Source organism: Quercus robur, chromosome 12, assembly GCF_932294415.1.
Source record: "Quercus robur chromosome 12, dhQueRobu3.1, whole genome shotgun sequence".
Classification (NCBI taxonomy): Eukaryota; Viridiplantae; Streptophyta; class Magnoliopsida; order Fagales; family Fagaceae; genus Quercus; species Quercus robur.
This window is the reverse complement of record NC_065545.1, coordinates 40,029,379-40,047,953: the sequence shown is the minus strand read 5'-3', so window position 1 is coordinate 40,047,953 and position 18,575 is coordinate 40,029,379. Positions and strand designations below refer to the sequence as shown.

The following is an 18,575-nucleotide window of genomic DNA, read 5'->3' as shown; positions in this document are numbered from 1 at the left end:
TCATGTCAAAATCATGCAGCGGAAAAATAAATAAAACAAGATATGATGACTCAGGAAAACCAATGAAACAAACTAGTTTCATAGTAAAAAAACCTAGGGGGAAACCTTCCCGAAAAGCAATCCACTATAGTAAAGAGAAGTTTCAGATCTAGTACAAAACCTTTGTCCCTAGACTCTACAATTCTCGTAGATAAACTCACAGCAGAAACCTTCTACCACTTTAGAACCTTTGAACTCTTCAATATATGAACGCCACCCTTTTTGATGCACGAATCTCAGTACGTGACTTATTCACCAACTAGAAGAAGATGTTGGCTGCAAAGTTCTTCACTTCATCAACAATGAAGATCAAGAAGCACTTGATTACAAAACCTTAAGGCGTAAAAGATGCAGTAACTTCTTTCAGAGAGAATAAAGCATTGGTCACCTTTTGCATATTTTCTCCTTGTATTCTTTCATGTGACAACCTTTAAAATAAGCCTTATATAGGTCTAGGGTTCTGAGAAAAGAAACCCTACACAAATACAAAAACTTGGGCTGAAAATCAGATCTGGAAATCTGAATTCCCGTAACCTCGATTGATCGGGAGGTGTCGAGTTTTAAATTTCGACAGATACAGCTATCAAGAAGCTATCGAGGAGCTGTCGAGGAAACAGAAGCTTTCTCGATCGATCTACCAGCTATTGAGAGGTGTCGAGATTGCGATAACAATCAACTGAAGAGCTCGATAGATAGCCTAGCTGTCGAGAGGTGTCGAGCTATCTGTTCGCAGCTGTCGAGCTATTTGTCCAGCTTTAGTGAACAACTTTTCTTCACTTGTTTCTTGGTCTAATCTTCCTGGCTTTAATACTAGACTTGAACAACATGTTTCTTGAAGTATTAAACACATCCTAAATCTACCCAAATACAAGTAAAATGCATTTTGTCAAAGGATTAGCCAATTACATAAAATAATGACATATGTTCTTAACAAGTGAAACACATATGTCCTAAAAGAAACAATTTTAACGTTTTCTTTCGTTTTTATTAGAAAAAAAATTTATATACTATTGAATCATTGTTTCCATTCAACGTCTTTCTCAACATAGTTTTCATCATGAACATAATAGAATGTTTTTTGCTTTTATGAGTTATGGGTCTGAAACTCTGAATGTTTGTGTAGTTATTTCTATCATGAACATTGGAACAACATAATAGCTTGTCCTATGAGGTACATATCTATACATACATCTATATATATATTAGAAAAAATAAAAGCTCTAGATTAGTTTCACTCATAAGAATACTCATAAGAATAATAGATATACATACGTGCATATATATATATATATATATATATATGTTAGAAAAAATAAAGAAAAAAGATGTTGTAAAAAAATTAAAGACAGAAAAATGCATTAAATATTATTAAAAAATAGGCAAAAATGCACTTTTGGTCCCTATATTTTGGGTCAATTCTCATTTTGGTCCCAAAATTAATTTCGCTACTAATGTAGTCCCTAAAGAATGAAAATCATTTCTATTTTGGTCTCTACTGTCAACCCATTAACAGAAACCTCTTACGAGGCAAACAGAATACCTTGCTTGCTGATGTGACGTTGATGTGGCCATTAAAAATTTATTTAGCATTTTTTAAGTGCCACATCATCATTTTAATTAAAAAAAAAAACCATGTCAAAAAATTTAAAAAATTAAATTAAATTAAAAAAACTTAAATCTAATTTAATTAAAAATTTTAACTAAAAAAAATTTCTTAATGTTCTTCAACTTGTTCTTCATTTTACAACTTGTTCTTCATATTCTTCCCAAATCAAACCCAACAACCAAGAACTCAAATCCATCACAAAAACACAAACCCAGCAACCTAAGAACTCAAACCCAGATCACTAAGACATAAATGAAAACAAGGAGAAAAAACCCAAATTCTACACCTCAGAGATCATCAAACCCAGCACCATCAGATCTACTACAAATCAGGACCATCAAATTCTTCATGTTCTTCCCCTAATTCTAACACAATCAACACTGAATTCTCAGCAAATCAAACCCATAAACCTAGTTAACAAACCAACCCAGATCAAACCTAGATCAAGAAACCAATCGCAACAAACCCAAATCAACACAATCAAACCCAGACCAACACAATCAAACCCAGATCCCACCACTACTAACTGACACAATCAAGCCACCACCACCCCGCCGATCAAAAACATTTCTCCATAACATGAACTTCAGCTCAAAACCCACAAAAATTCCAGAACATGACCACCACTGACCGACACAATCAAGCCACCATCACCCCACCAATTAAAAACATTTCTCCATAACATGAATTTCAGCTTAAAAACCCACAAAAATTCTAGAACATGACCACCACTGCCACCGAAAAAGTCACTAAACCCGCCAATCAGTCAACAAACCCACGCCAAGACGGTGGTCAAGATTGGCGAGCTCCATTATGGCCGAGACGGTGGCTAAGACGGAGGCCGAGATCGAGTTCCTTTCTCTCTAAACCACCACTGGCCCCTTCCTCTGGATTTGCTCCAAACCGTCGGACTCATCTCTTTCTCTCTCTCTCTCTTCTTGGTAGAGTTCTCTCTAAACTCAGATCATGGTTTAAAATGGTTTGATAATAAAAAAAAAAATCATTTGATGCTTTTGACTAACTCACTTAAAGAAAAGTAAATACACTTAAAACTAAAATGATCTAATGATAACTTTTTTTTGAATTTTCTAATTAATTTAATTAGATTAATAAAAAATCGTTTAAAACTAAAAAAGTAAAATTCTTGTTTGTTTTTTTATTTTTTAAAATCAAAATTAAAATTGAGGAATTAAATTTTTTTTTTGTTTTAATTTTTCATTAATTAAAATGGTGAGCTGGCATTTAAAAAATGCCAAATAATGTTTTTAATAGTGTTTTAATGGCCACATCAGTGTCACGTCAGCGCCACGTCAGCAAGCAGGCTATTCCGTTTGCCATATAGGAGGTTTCCGTTAGTGGGTTGATGACAAGGACCAAAAGAGAAACAATTTTCTTTTTTTAGAAACTACATTAGTAGCGAAATCAATTTTGGGACTAAAATGAGAATTGACCCAAAATGTAGGGGCCAAAAGTGCATTTTCGCCTAAAAAATAAACAAAATATTTTCTTGAAAGTTAACTAACTGTACCTATTGGTGTGTTTGGTTTTGTATCTTGAAGCATTTCTTTTGGGGATTTGAATATACAAGTGATAGCTTTGGATCATTGGGTGTATTTTAATGTTTTTATTTTTTATTTTTTAGTTTTTATTTTATTATTAGAACAGCTGCTTCAAATATTTGGCTTGGAAGTTTAAAACTCATTGTTTCATTTTATTTATGTAATTTTTTCTTTCTTTCCCATTATTCTATATTATCTTTGTTGGAGAAATATAGTTTGTCCATTACTAAGTTGCTAAATTACACCAGGAAAAAAAATGGCTTCACATGATAACATTGGTAGCTCCAATCCATCTGCACCTATTGGTAGCAATCAATTTCTTTTGATAGTAGATGGAGATAATGCAACCCTGTCATCACCTCTGTTGGATAGGCCAAAAGGTTTCTAGCCTAACAATGAGATAATTGAAGAAGAGGGGAAGTACAAATCAATTGTTTGGAATCGCTTTAAGAGAGAGAGAGTTGATGAGAAAGACAAGGCTAAGTGCAATTATTGTAAGATATTGCTAGTAAGGGGATCCAATTATGGCACTAAACATTTGCATGACCATGTGAAAATATGTCCAAGGAGAAAGTTTCAAGGCATTAGGGATATGAATCAAAATTTTTTGGTGAGGGATCAAAATAAAGTGGATTCAATGGCGGGTGTGAATGCTGATCATTTTGATCAAAATGTATCAAGAAATGAACTTGCTCGTATGATCACCTTGCATGAGTATCCCCTTTCTATAGTTGAGCACATTGGTTTTAGAAAATATTCAAATTCTCTTCAACCATTTTTTAGGATGGTTTTTAGGAACGCAATCAAGAAGGACATTTTAAGCATCTATGAGAATGAAAGGGAGAAATCAAAGCATGAAATTTATAAGAATCAAGGTAGAATTTCTATTACTAATTATATGCGGACTTCACAAAACAAAAAGCGAGGGTTTATGGTTGTAAAAGCACACTTCATTAATGGTTTGTGAAGATTACAAAGCCGAGTTATGAGATACTTTTTTTAAAAGTATATATATTCATTTTTTGTTTTAATTAAATTCTTTTCAAATGTTTTATGAACTTATATAATTGTTAGTTCTAATTATTTAAATTTCTCATTTAAGGTTTATTTATGTGTCATCTCCACGTACAAAATAAGTGCTTTTTGGTGTCCTTCCAGACACTTTATTGGAGTGGAAAATTGATAGGAAGTTATCTACTGTGACTATGGACAATTGCAGTACCAATGTTGCAATTATAAAAATCATCTTAGATAAGCTTCAACGTGGTACACTTATTATGAATGGATCAGTGTTGCATATGCGCTATGCAGCACATGTTCTTAATTTCATTATTTAGGATGGTTTGGATGTAATTGGATCATGCATTGAAAAGGAATGAAAAAGTGTGGGATTTTGGACTGTATCAACAAAGAGAAGGCAAAAGTTTGAAGAGACAACCCAACAAGCACATGTTGAATGTACCAAAGAACTAGCCCTTGATTGTAAGATTCGCTGGAACTCTACCTATCTCATGCTCTCTATTGCTATAAAGTATCAAAATGTCTTTTATTGATTGAACATATGTGAGTCATCTTATAAGTGCATTCCACCAGAGGAAGAATGGGAGATAGCAAGTAGTATATGTGAGAGATTGGCAGTGTTTCACAAGGTAATAGAGCTATTCTCAGGTACCCCATACCCTACAACTAATCTTTTCTTTCCTAAGATGTGTGAAATAAAAATAGCTTTGAATTCTTGGTTTACAAGTGCAAGTGATGTGATTAGGAGTATGGCATTTAAAATGTTGGAAAATTTTGATTGTTATTGGAATGTGATTCATGGTGTTATGGTCGTGGCAACCATTTTAGACCTAAGATATAAGATTGAATTGTTAGAATATTATTTTCCAATAATTTATGGTGATGAAGCTGATAATGAAATTCAAAGGGTTAGAGATATTTGTTATAAAATGATTCGTAACTACAGTTTTGGGAGAATGGGTAGGGAAGGTACTCGTAGCCCTTGTGTGGTAGAGGATCTGTGAGCTGATGACTCCCTTAGGGACTTTGAAGGATATCTTATTTAGAAAGAAAAGGGTGGGAATATTAAATTGGAGTTGGACCATTACCTTAAGGATGATTTAATGCCAAGAACTATGGATTTTGATATTTTGGCATAATGGAAATCTAATGGCCCTAAGTATCCTACTTTGCAACATATTGCAAGGGATATCATTACCATTCTAGTGTCAACTACTGCCTCAGAGTCATCATTTAGCACAAGCGGTCAATTGTTAAGTCCACATCATAGAAAACTTCATCAAAAGATCGTGGAGGCAATAATGTGTGCTCAAAATTGGTTATGAGCTGAAATTAATGTTAATTGAATTTATGTAATGATTTATGTTGCTGTATTCTTTATTATATTTTTCAATTGTTTAATAAAATTATTTTTACCTTTTTTTAGGCTCTTCATCTACTGTAGATGGAATTGAAGATATATTCCAAAACATTTTGTATGATTATGATGATGAAGAAGAAAGTGGTGTCATAGTGATGGAAGAAAGTAAGAACTAGGCCATTTTTATTTTGTTATGTATTAGGAGTTTAGATTATTTTGTTGTGTCAAACTATGAGATTTTTGTTTTTGTCGTGGTATTGTCTTGTTAAACATTTAGATAATATTATTAAGTTTTTGCTAAAAATTAGTTTGTGTAAAGTTGTGATTTCCAACTATATTGTGTTGACTTTAATTCCGTGTCAAATTTGATTGTAATTTTTTCAATCATTTTTCCCTGTATGTATGTGAGTTTTAATTGTAAGGGATGAGTGTGAGAGATCAGTGAAGAATCAAGATTCAAAAGTTGAACAAGTGGATTTTGCGACTAGCTCGCGACTGTCTCAAAAGAGCCACGTGTAAAGCACATGACTAAAAGATGAAGAGTCGTGTCAGGCTGGATTTTTTGCAACTATCTCACGGGTAAGGCCAACCCGCGAAGGACCCGCAAAACTTTTGGTTTGGAAAAAAGTTGTGTTTTGTTTTATCAAGTCTTTACCCACACTATATATACCCACATTACCCACAAATTGTAAGAAGTACTTTTTAGAGAGAAAACCCTAGAAAATACACTTGAGAGTTAGAGATTGTTATACCCACAATCATCTACACATTTCCTTGTGTTTTTCCTCAACTCCTACCTCTCCATCTCTATATCTTTGAGAGGTTGCTAGCCCAAACACTTACCACACCCATTCTGAGTGTAAAATGAGATTTTGGTACTGCTAGGAAGCATTGGAAGAAGCCATTCATTGGCGGATGCAATCGGACTGAATTGCGGGATTAGGGAAGACAAGGCTCTGAGAAGTCAGTTAGTAGCAAGAGCTTAGAGGGCTCAAGTACATAGGGTAGACTAGGCTTAGAGGGTCTTTTGTTATTTGTGTACTCTAACTTTATTCTCTAGTGGATCAACTTCGACTTGGAAGGTCGCGGAGAGATTTTTCACTGAGTTCTTCAATTCCTCTTTGATAACACCTCTTGGTGTTATCTTGTGTTTGCATCTCTCTTCCCTACTCTTTAAGCTTTCATTTTATTGATGATAATGGATGAATATGGCTTAGGGTAGTGTTATCGGTTTTTTGCATTTATTTACTCTTGTTCCACACTTAGAATAAGTTAGAGTAAAAGTTATCTAGCCATAATTTTTAATTAGAGGTCTGAACAAGCTCTTATGTTTTAACACAAATTCGAGCTTTCAGTTTGATTTGATGGGATAAATTTATTTGTAATTTCAAGTATATTTTACAGGGTGGGGTAGGGCCCTCAGGGGTGGAGATGGGGCAAGAAAATTTTCTTTGTCATGTGAGGCGGGGCAGGAATGGGGCAAGATAAAGGTCTTTGCCAACACCCCGCCTCGCCCCATTGCCATCCCTAGTGAGGAAGAAGAACCGTCTTTTAGGTGAAGAAGAGACAAGATGGTGAGTGGAGGAAAAGAAAAGATATTTGATGGGAATGGGGAAGAAATGGGTGGATGAGAAAAAAGTGAAGGAAATAAAATAAAAGGTAGTTTGAGTGGGATATGTGTCCATCATGTAAGGAAATTTACTAAATAAAAATTACAATTGTGTTAAAACACAACAAAATTTTACAAAATTTTCACAACAGTTGAGGTGTCAAATCTTTCATATGCCAAAATAAAATTAAATAAATTTAAAAATATTACTCTAGGATTGACTACAACTAAAAACAAAGAGTATTATAAAAATATTGTGACATTTTATTATATCCTTAAACTTTTTAAATTTGTGCTATTTTTCTTTTAAAAAAATAGTTTTATTGACAGAATATTTTTATAACAATTACATAACAAAGTTTACACAGTAAGTTATTATTGGTTCTGAAAGATATCTTAGTCAGAAAAAAGGGGTGGGAATATTAAATTGGAGTTAGACCATTACCTTAAGGATGATTTAATGCCAAGAATTATGAATTTTGATATTTTGGCATGGTGGAAATATATGGCCCTAAGTATCCTACTTTGCAACGTATTGCAAGGGATATAATTGCCACTCCAGTGTCAACTATTGCCTCAGAGTCATCATTTAGCACAAGTGGTCAATTGTTAAGTCCACATTGCAGTAAACTTCATCAAAAGTCCGTGGAGGCATTAATGTGTGCTCAAAATTGGTTATGAGCTGAAATTAATGGTAATTAAACTTACTAGTTTAATTAGGCAAAGATTTATGTTGCTGCATTCTTTATTATATTTTTCAATTTTTTGATTAAATTTATTTTACATTTTTTCAGGCTCTTCATCTACTGTAGATGGAACTGAAGATACATTCCAAAACATTCTGTATGATTATGATGATGAAGAAGAGAGTGGTGTCACAATGATGGAAGAAAGTGGAGATTATTTTTGAAGAACTAGGCAATTTTTATTTTGTTTTGTATTAGGAGTTTAGATTATTTTGTTGTGTCACACTATGAGGTTTTTGTTTTTGTTGTGATATTGTCTTGTTAAACATTTAGATAATATTATTAAGTTTTTGCTAAAAATTAGTTTGATTTAATGGGATAAATTTATTTGTAATTTCAACTTTCAAGTATATTTTACGGGGTGGGGTAGGGCCCTAAGGGGCAGAGATGGGGCAAGACAAAGTTCTTTGCCACTGCCTCGCTCCACCCTATTGCCATTCCTAGTGAGGAAGAAAAATTATCTTTTGGGTGAAGAAGAGACAAGATGGTGAGTGGAGGAAAAGAAAAGATATTTGATGGGAATGGGGAAGATAAGGTGGATGAGAAAAAAGTGAAGGAAATAAAATAAAAGGTAGTTTGAGTGGAATACATGTCCATGATGTCTACCCTTTGTGTCTATTTTGCCACTGTGATAGGCTAATAGTGCAATTTGTTTTGTGTGTGTGAGTTTACTGTGTACTTTTTAAGAAGTCATCATTTGTAATAATAATTGAGTCTTGACTCTTGAATTTGAAAAAAGAGATGTCAGATAAGGACAAATGAGATAATTTTTTTTTAAAAAAAATAGTAGAAAAACTAGAAACTGGCAATCAAAAAGTGAAGCATGTGGGAACTATGAATCAAATGTGTGCAGTGATTAGTAATAAATATTATTAATTGATAACGCTTGTTTGTTGGTTTATTTTATGAATTATTAACTATTTTTAGAAAATAACTTATTAACATTAATGTAGTTGTAGCTTGTGGGGTATGTTTGTTTGGTTTATTTTTTGGACTAAAATTTGAAACTATAGAGCTATATAATATGGAAATAATGAAACTTTTATTTGAATGGTTGATGATGGGAAAATTATCTATAATATTTGATTTTTTAAAGAGAAAAAATTTCAAGTAATTTGAAGCTGATAATGTAGCATTGCCTTTAGTGTTGATGTCCCAATTCATGAAAATTTTCAAACAAAACTCCAAAAAATTACCATCGATTAAATCAGAATCAATCCAAATTGTGAAAATATGATATTATAATGTTAATAAATGGGGTGAAATTCGACAAAGCTTGAGTAGATGTTAGTTTTGATTTTCATAAACTTTTTTGTGTTTATACTTTGGCCCCTCCCAACTTCGAATTCTGATTCCGTCCCTGATGGTGTTGACAAATATATGGAGGAAACTTATTCCGGAAATATTGATTATAGATAAATGTTATCTTTCACAAATAAAATAATGAAGTTATTATTATTATTTCCTTACACTGAATGATGTTATTGAGCCACTTACACATACTTTTTTGGCCATGATTCACCAAATCCCAAAACAACCACTTAGCAATAACCATTTATTATTTTCTTAGGGTTAGGCCGGATGGCGTTAGATTGCTGGAGCCTGGACTCATTGGTTGTCTCATGTTCAAGTGAAGCCACCTACCACAAACACAACCAAATTTTCTAACAAAAAAATTAATTGGGTTGTGAAAATTCCAGTAGGCACTAACTCGGTTGGACGTCCCCCAGCATAACGTGATTAACATCCCATAGTCAACCCTAATGCCTATATAAACCCTCACCCATTTCCTAACACAGCACAAGCCCACTAAATCTTGTTGCTAATCTCTTATTAATCCCCAAAATGAGCCTCTCCAAACACCTACCCATTTTCTTCTTCCTCTTAATAACTCTTTTAAGTGCCTTAGCCCATGCAGCCAGATTTGATATAAGCAACAATTGTCCCTTCACAGTCTGGGCAGCAGCCGTGCCCGGTGGTGGCGGGCAGCTCAACCCAGGCGAGTCTTGGCCCCTTGACGTCAATGCTGGCACAGCAGGGGCCCGCATTTGGGCTCGAACTGGGTGCGATTTCGATGATTCTGGGCGTGGCCAATGTGAAACCGGTGACTGTGGTGGACTTCTTCAATGCCAAGCCTATGGTGCACCTCCAAACACCCTTGCGGAATTTGGGCTAAACCAATGGCAAAACTTGGATTTCTTTGACATCTCTCTTGTTGATGGGTTTAATATTCCTATGGAATTTAGTCCCACCTCCGGTGGGTGCACCAATGGAATAATATGCGCCGCTGATATCAATGGACAGTGCCCAGATGAATTGAATGCTCCTGGTGGGTGTAACAATCCTTGTACTGTATTCAGGACCGATGAATATTGTTGCAATTCTGGAAACTGTGGACCTACATATTATTCCAATTTTTTCAAGGATCAGTGCCCGAGTGCTTACAGTTACCCTCAGGATGATCAAACAAGCTTATTTACTTGCGATGGTGGGACTAACTATAAGGTGGTGTTCTGCCCTTAAGCAGAACTTTGCTTTCGTATATGAGGCATAGAACTAGTAGCAAGTATGCAAATAAGAGGCATGCGTAATTAGTGTTGCGCTGTTGCGCAGACGCTATGAAACGTATTCACTTTGACGTACGTTGTCAGGGGCGGCCCAACATAATTTGGGGCCTAAGGCGAAAAATTTATGCGGGACCTTTAATAGATAAATATTAATTAAACAAAATTATTTAATACTAATCAAATTAAGGTTAATTTGATACATTAAATACATAAATAATACCAACTAGACTAATGTTAATTTCATATAGAGAATTGAATATCATAGTTGAATTATAAATATTAATAAAAAGAAATAAAAATATATTGCAATTGGAAAAGATACTTTATTTTGGATATAAGACGATGCATAGTTAAATAAAGTTGTAATCTAATTTTTAATTTTATATTTTGATTTTAAGAGAGAGAGAGAGAGATATTATTTGGTGTATGGTTTTGTAGGATATTAGTTTACAAAAATCAAAGTCTCAAACTATTAGGGGAGATTAATCTATAATTGATGATTTAACACATTTGCAACATCTTTTTGCAATATTTTAGGGTTTCAATTGAGTTAAGGTTGTCTCGTACTTTGAGAGTTTTAATAGAAATGAAAAAGAAAAATGCGCTAATTAAAAGTACTATAAAATGTTCAAAATATAATGTGATATTGTTTATCATTGATGAATTTCATCAATTTAACTAATGAATGTTTATATCACATTTTTTGTGATTAATAACATGACAATTTGTAAGCTAATAGTAAAATTTGTACATCACTAATAAAAAAAATGTACAACCTTTAGAAAATATATATAATTTTATAAAAATTTGGGCCTTTAACTATAAAAAATGGGACCTTTTTTCTCAAGAAAAATTTTGTTTTTTAGTGGGGCCTTAGGCCTAGGCCTAACTTGCCTAGGCCTTGAGCCGGCCCTGTACGTTGTATTAAAATATCAATGTAAGCTTGTGCCAAAAAACAATAATAATAAAAGATCTCCATGAAAGATGGAAGAACTTAACGTTCATAAGTCATAACCTCCTTGTTTAGCAAAAAAAAAAAGTCATAACCACCTTAATGTCTGTTTTTATTAACTTTTTTTTTGGTGAATTATAATTTTATTTTTCAGCATAACGTAACAACTAACAATGCTTAGTTTTGATTTTCAACTATGGTTAGCAACTCTTTATGTCGGTGCTTTTGTACATGTTTGACTGCCAAAATAGGCATTTGCCCCTTTCTCACAAATTTTCCAGTATTTTGCCCATTTTCTCAAACTATTTAGGGAAATACCCCTATTTTGAAACTCAATAATGTTAGGGTCGATTTTTCATATAAAACTCGATTATCCTATAAGCGAGTTACTAAAAAACTTGATATTCATATGGTCGAGTTAGTATGAGCGTTGTGCCACGCTGGCAAAGCAGACGTGGCTTTTTCCAATAAAAAAAAATGCTTGTGTGAAAATGTATAACTCAGTAAATAGAAAATTGAGTTTGCCTTCAACAATTTGAATCCTTAACGACTCACAATGCCTGTTCACTCTCTCCCTGTACACTCTCCCACGCTTTCTGCCATCACTCTCCCTCCACACTCTCCCTCGCTCTCTACTCTGTAGTCACTCTTCCCCACTCTCCCCCACTGTCCATTAGTCTCACTCTCCCTATCTAGTCTCCCTCACCCTCTTAATTTGATCAATCGTCATTGCCGGAACCCTAGTGCTTCCTTTGAACCCTCATCGTACCCGCTGCCGTTGATTACAGATACGTTGCTCTCCTTTGATATCTTTTCTGATTTTGGGTAATATTAGGTTGTGTTTTATGTGGGATTTTGATTATTTTGTTGAAACTTACTTAAAAGTAGTAAATTTACTACGCAAGATAAGAATTTTGTTGTCTTTTATATGCTGCAATGATGATGATCTAAAGTATTTTTTGATATATGGTTATGTTTGTGTGTTATTTTCTCATTAATGAGTTTAAATGTACCTGTGATATTGTTGGAATTGGGGTTTTGATGGGGGGTTTTGGCAAATCGATTGGTGGTGTTGTGGTGATATTTTTGGGTTTGTGTAAAATGTGTCTTATCTGATTTTGGTTAATATGGGGCTGTGTTTTGTGTGAGATTTTGATGATTTTGTTGAATCTTAGTTAAAATTAGTAAATTTACTAATCAAGAAGACATTTTATTGGGTTCTGTGGACATTTTGTATCAAATCAATGGATTGATTAAAATGCCAAAACCCACAAATAGATGCCAAAACCCACAAATAATGTGTATAGTGTGTAAAAATTAACTTGTTAAGGGTTGGTTTAATAGTTTTTAAGATCTCATGATATCCATGAGGTTCTAGCTAGCATATTAGAGCCACTTACAAGGAATTTCTCCCTATAATAACTTGGTATTTGTGAGACCGAGAGACTACTTCAAGAGATTAGTTTAATGCTCAAAGAGCTCTAAATGCCCTCATATCTTAACAAGGAAAAAAAAAAAAAAAGGTCCTGCACAAAAATTACTAGTTTTTGTAAGTGATAATATATATACACAATAAAATTGTAAGTGCCATAAGACATAAAATAGAAGTTTGTTTGATCAAATGCTTATGTTCACAATATATCCAATATCAATGATACTAGAAAAGAAACTTTTAAGGTAAACTCTCAAATCCAAGACACTAAGCACTAATAAAGTTTTGTCTTTAAACTCTTTACGTACCAAAGCAATTCAAAGTTGCACTATCCTTCTAAACCTTTGGTTCTTTTTCTTCTCAATATGGGATTACTATTTTTAATAAAAATCATTATACCTTTGTACTATTTCTTTCTAATCAATGTGGGATTTTCAAAACCAACAAGTCTATGCATATTAACACTTATCCTTTCATGAATTGGGCTCAACAAATTTCAACCATAGAAGTGCTTTACAATGTTCTTAACAAATGGAACAATTAATGAGTACAAAGTAATTCATGAACTTCTTTGTTGGATTTGGCTTTTCAATCATATCACTTAATTTTTTTCAAAAATCTTTATCTCTTTCATCTATTACTATCTTCCATTTGTGGTGTTATAATTAAAACACTTCTCTTTGTCTTGTGCTCCACCATAAAAATTATGATATGATCCACCTTTAATTGTATCACTGATTGACCTATACAAATTAATTCTTAAAAGTTTTCTATCCTTTTATCATAACCATATGACCTTTATTAACTTTCATAACTCCACCATATACAAATAGAATTAATAAGTCATTAAGAGGAAAAGAAATCCAAAAAATGACATATAAACACTAAAAGAACCTTCATCTAACTTTCGACATGTAACAATAAAGGGTTATGCTAGCCAATGCCCTTAGGGCAATGGTTAACAATCTATTTTAGGAATGTTTTGACACCACTTTCATGGGAAATAAAAAAAGTTGTCAAAACATTAATTACTTTTTTTTCCCCATAAATTTTTTTTTTTTAAATGGACTGTTTATCATTGCTCAAAGGGCATTTGTTAACATTTCCCAATAATAAAAAATCTATTCGAAATTTTTATGAAATCATAAAATTATACATGATTATGGTGTTTTTCAACCCACATGATGATACTAATCGCATCAAGTTCACATGTAGAATGTTGGATGCTCCTTCCTTCTTCCACCTTCTGTCTTTGCATTATGGTAGGAGACCCCAACATATAGTAGGGATAAGACACTCGGACAATTTTTAGAAAGTAAAGCAAAAATACTAACACTGTATATTAATATTTTACAACATAACTAAGCTCAACCATGAAGATAGCTTCTCCTCCAATTCCTCAAGCCCTGTCTTCCCTATCTTCAGCACTACCAGACACTACAATAATAACCACCAGATTGATAACCTCTTAACAACTACTCTCTCCATGACCACCCTAAATCTCTTTCACACTATGCTGCCAGCACTGCAATGACATCCACCACCCCTAACTCTTATCACCAAAGCTATTATCATTAATGTAATTAAGGCTTCTCTTATTTACGTATGTGCTGACTAACTATGATTTGTTTTACGCATTAAAACAAAAGGCAAACAAATAAATATTTGAAGTAATAATATAAACTTTCAAAAGGGTTAACTAATTGGTGCCTTTTGTTCTTTATTTATTATTCACCACGTAGTCTGTTTAATGGGCAACTGGAGTCTCTCTTTTTTGTTTTATTTTATATTTTTTATATTTTATTTCTTTGAATAAGAGACTCTTATTTAAGAGAAACATCTATTTGAAAATTGAGCTTTTTATTCAATGTGCATTCACTCGAATAAACACTATTTCATGCCGCCTCGATATGTCTGTTTTGCCTGTGAAGGTGAATGATGACCGAATAATTCTTGATAAGACAGTGGCTGATCAAGTGTCTATGTGGAAAAGCAGCAGAGGCCTGACTGACATATTGGAGATGTATTTATTTGTGAGAAGACTGGACTTGTACACGGTAGAGAACACTTTTCAGGAAGTCAACCTTTTTACGTATTGATATATTCAAGTATTTAGCACATGTTAATGCATGGACTTTGGAGCTTATTGCTTAATTTTTTTATGTTTTATTTTCCAGTCTGTGATGATGCATGCAGAGAAATTGTTATGGATCCCAAAGATGAGATTTTGGTCTGTAAAATATCTAGGCATTGTTTTGATAGGCTACTTTCAGCGGCTGAAATGGAGCCAGATACTGTGAGTATAAATTTCCTGTATCTTATTTTGCCTCATTCTTGAGTTTAGTCAATTACTTTCAAATCTCAATTGTTTTTCTTGCCGTGAAATTTTTCTTTACAAAGTTGGCCCCCTCTGTCCATCAAATTTTAAGATTGTATCAGATGGGTTGAGGATTACTTGTGTTGGACAGAACTAGGGTTCTCTGTTTCAATTTTTCTCCTGTAAAATAATCTTGTGAATTTCTGATCCTTTCTTTCCCTTGTGTCCTTAAATGTTCTTGTTCTTATTGTTGATACCATAAATTACATACTTGTCATGGATGAGGTTCAATGATTCTATGCAGCTAGGTTTATGTAGCTGTATTTCCTAACATATTTAATTCTGGAATATAATTTATGATATGATGTCTTGTGTTTGGACCATCTTTTTGAATTTTGCACCAACACCGCCTAATCTTTTATGCTATTGCACTAAGACCCCTTGAACTTTTTGCCCACTAATTTGGTACAGTAACTTGGATACTATGCCCAGTAGGCCCGTGTTAATTCTTCATCTATTTTCTAACAAAGAGAACACGTGAAAGTACACGTGGGTGTCACATGGCCAAGAATGCTGCACAATTCAATGGCTAGATGCCCTGTTTTCTAGTGCCAAAAACGAGGCATTAAGCCTTCTTAATCATATAGCGTTTGACTGGATCATCGACTTCATGATCAAGTCCGCCATGTTTTCCACCAATTTCTTTGTATGGCTCAACAGTTCAACTTCAACTGGATTGTGGTATGTGGGACCCTTTTGGTAGAAGGTAAGAAGGTTGAAGCACGCTAGCCTAACATATTGTTTATTTATTTCAGCACATGCATTAACTTATCCTTGAAACCTCTTAAAACTCTCAAAATTTTTGTTCACTTTTCTGGTAGGATTTCTGCTTCTGGATAACTGAATCTTCATGGTTTTGCCTAGAGCTTTGTAGCTCAATTGGCACCTCCTTGTGTTTCCAATAGAGATGTCTAAGGTTCAAATCCCCCCACCCCTATTGTAACTATCAAAATTGAACCTTCATGGTTTGAAATTGTATTCCTCCGTAAACTAGTGGAGAATTTCATAACCCCCAACAACAGACCAATGTGTCTGTGTCCCTGTTTATCAAGGATGCAAGAAGTTTGAATCATAAATCATTGTATGTTGGAGACTCCAAAACAAAGCATGATAAACAAAGACGTTTGATGCACACATCACCTTGTTACATAAGCACTAGCTACATAGCAAATGGGGCATGTTCTGGTCTAACATAATTTTTTTACTCTAAAGCAGACATTACATCATCCAAATAATTAGGCATTGCAAACATCCTAATCTATGAGTTTTTCTTATGTAAATTCAATTCTGTAATTCAAAGGCAATGTGAATAAGATGGCTTTTATTATTATTATTATTACTTTTTTTTGGGGAAAAGAATAAGAGGGTTAAATACCTGTAGTTGGCAGTAGAATACAGGCAAGGCCATGACTATTTTCTTGCACAACTTTCATTTATTTAATTTTGTTTTGTGAGCTTCAGTTTAACTTCACATAGTAGATCTGATTTGGGCTTTTGAGATTGTTTTATTTAAGGTTCTCTCTCTCTCCACAAGTTAGCACCAAAATTTTAGGTCCAGGTGCTCTCCCCATTAGAAAATAGACAGAGCATTGACAGAAGGGCCCTATTTGATACAGTATCAAAGCTGCTGTACCAAATTAGTGAAAAGAAAATAGTTCAGGGGGTCTTAGTGTAACCCTATAAAAGTTTAGGGTTGTTAATACAATGTTACCTCATGAATATGAATATCTTTAGCGTGCTTCATTTCTTGCCTAGCCAAGTTGAAATGTACAGCAGTTGGTCTACATTTGGTAGAGACATGCACACAGATAAACAATTCCATTCATTCTAATACTAGCCTGAGGAAAAAAAAGAAAAAAGAAACATGCATGCCAATGAGCTATGGCTCAACTGGCATTTCTTCCTCTCATAATAATGGGATGGAGGGTGAGGTTATGGGTTCAAGGCCTATTGAGTGAGTGTGTAAAAGGAAGAGTTGGGGGGGGGGGGGGGGGGGGGGCATGCATTTTTTCTAGTGTTAATGTCCAAATGATTCTGTTTCTTACAAAGATAATAAGTAAATTCTCTGAGCAACATGATCAGTTGCAATTTGTGGATGGCAATAGTATCTTTTGCCTTTCATGTATCATCATCAAACACACTGATCTGGTTGTTTGATTAGCAGTTTTTCATTAGGGAACTTCTTAGCATGTTTACTTTTGATTCTAATGCTCCAACCTCCCCTTCTTATTTCCAAAAAAAAAAAAAAAAAATTCAGGAATAGGAACAGCAACAATGTGGTGTTACCGATGAAGCAGAGCCATTCATGGGCTCCGGCCGTTTTGGTAATCATAATCTTCTCTATTTTTCTCTCTTTTATCCCCTTCTGCCATCTCTTTTATATGTTTATGATCTTCCGAAACTCTTTCTATATCATGTCATTGAGATGTATCTGTGGCAGCACGAGCTTATCTGTTGTGATATAATTGTGCTGATGAAAAGGAGCTGGAAGCTGCTTTGAGGTTTTGCTGAACCAAATACTGCTCATATTCTAGTGGATGCTTTTACTGGCAGCAAGTGTCAAAATTTTACTTTTTGAATGTTCAAGGTTGCTTGATTCAGACTATTATGTTTTATTTATTCTAGTGTTAGATTGAATTACAGAATGTGTTCTTACTTATATTGCTCTTGTTGCATATTTGTCTTCGTGTTGTTTTGTTTGCATCAATTCATTAAAAAATTGCAGGTTGGCCTGAGCTCTCAAGTAATATATCTAATTTATACTGGAGATTTTTCTTCTTCTCCTTTGATTTTAAAGCACCAAGTCCAATGTAACCTTAATCAAGAATGGAACGAAAATTTTCTCATTGGGGAAGCTGAAGTGAGACCTCACAATGAGAGATTTGAGAGAATTGTCTGAAATTGCATCTAGAAGAAAGATACCAGAAAAATCTGTAGTTACGACACCATCCTTTATGCTAGATTTTTTGCAACTAGGACGGTGTGACCGAGAAACTTCTCCCATTACCAGCCCAAAAAATCTCACCGGAAACCAGCAGCACTGGCAAATGAACACTCTTAGTCCAAACAATTTTCAATTTTTCTGCCTCCAACAGTAAAATTCGGGGATTTGATCAATAGCAAAAAGTAAACCGGGACATGGCAACTTTCTTTTTTAGGACGCGGCAACTGATTGTGATTAACAACTGATTTACTAATTTGACCAAGTGGCCCTATTATTATGTCTATTAGCTTTTATATATATAGAGAGAGATACTACGTTTACAACATTTTCACAATAAATCATGCCGTTGCTGCCCTAAATGGTT

At 34.0% G+C, this 18,575-nt stretch overlaps 2 protein-coding genes across 5 annotated transcripts in view; both read left to right on the top strand.

Annotated features, from left to right (window-relative positions):
* Positions 1-18,575, top strand: part of LOC126707910 (F-box protein SKIP31) — a 44,167-nt gene that overhangs the window by 8,948 nt on the left and 16,644 nt on the right. Inside the window, exon 9 of one of the 4 annotated variants that reach the window (XM_050407648.1) lies at positions 17,708-17,883. The exons of the other annotated variants lie outside the window; for them this stretch is intronic. Within the exon in view, the coding sequence (XP_050263605.1) occupies positions 17,708-17,727 (20 nt within the window). The 3' untranslated portion in view covers positions 17,728-17,883. Of the gene's footprint in view, positions 1-17,707; positions 17,884-18,575 lie in introns of those variants that run through there. 4 annotated transcript variants of the gene reach the window in all.
* Positions 9,740-10,669, top strand: LOC126707913 (protein P21-like). The gene has a single exon (XM_050407653.1). It carries the CDS (start codon positions 9,785-9,787, stop codon positions 10,460-10,462), a length of 678 nt encoding a protein of 225 aa, XP_050263610.1. The 5' UTR covers positions 9,740-9,784; the 3' UTR covers positions 10,463-10,669.

Excerpts from the sequence above, each read along its gene's own strand:
- LOC126707913 (XM_050407653.1), top strand. The coding sequence starts at position 9,785 with ATGAGCCTCTCCAAACACCTACCCATTTTCTTCTTCCTCTTAATAACT.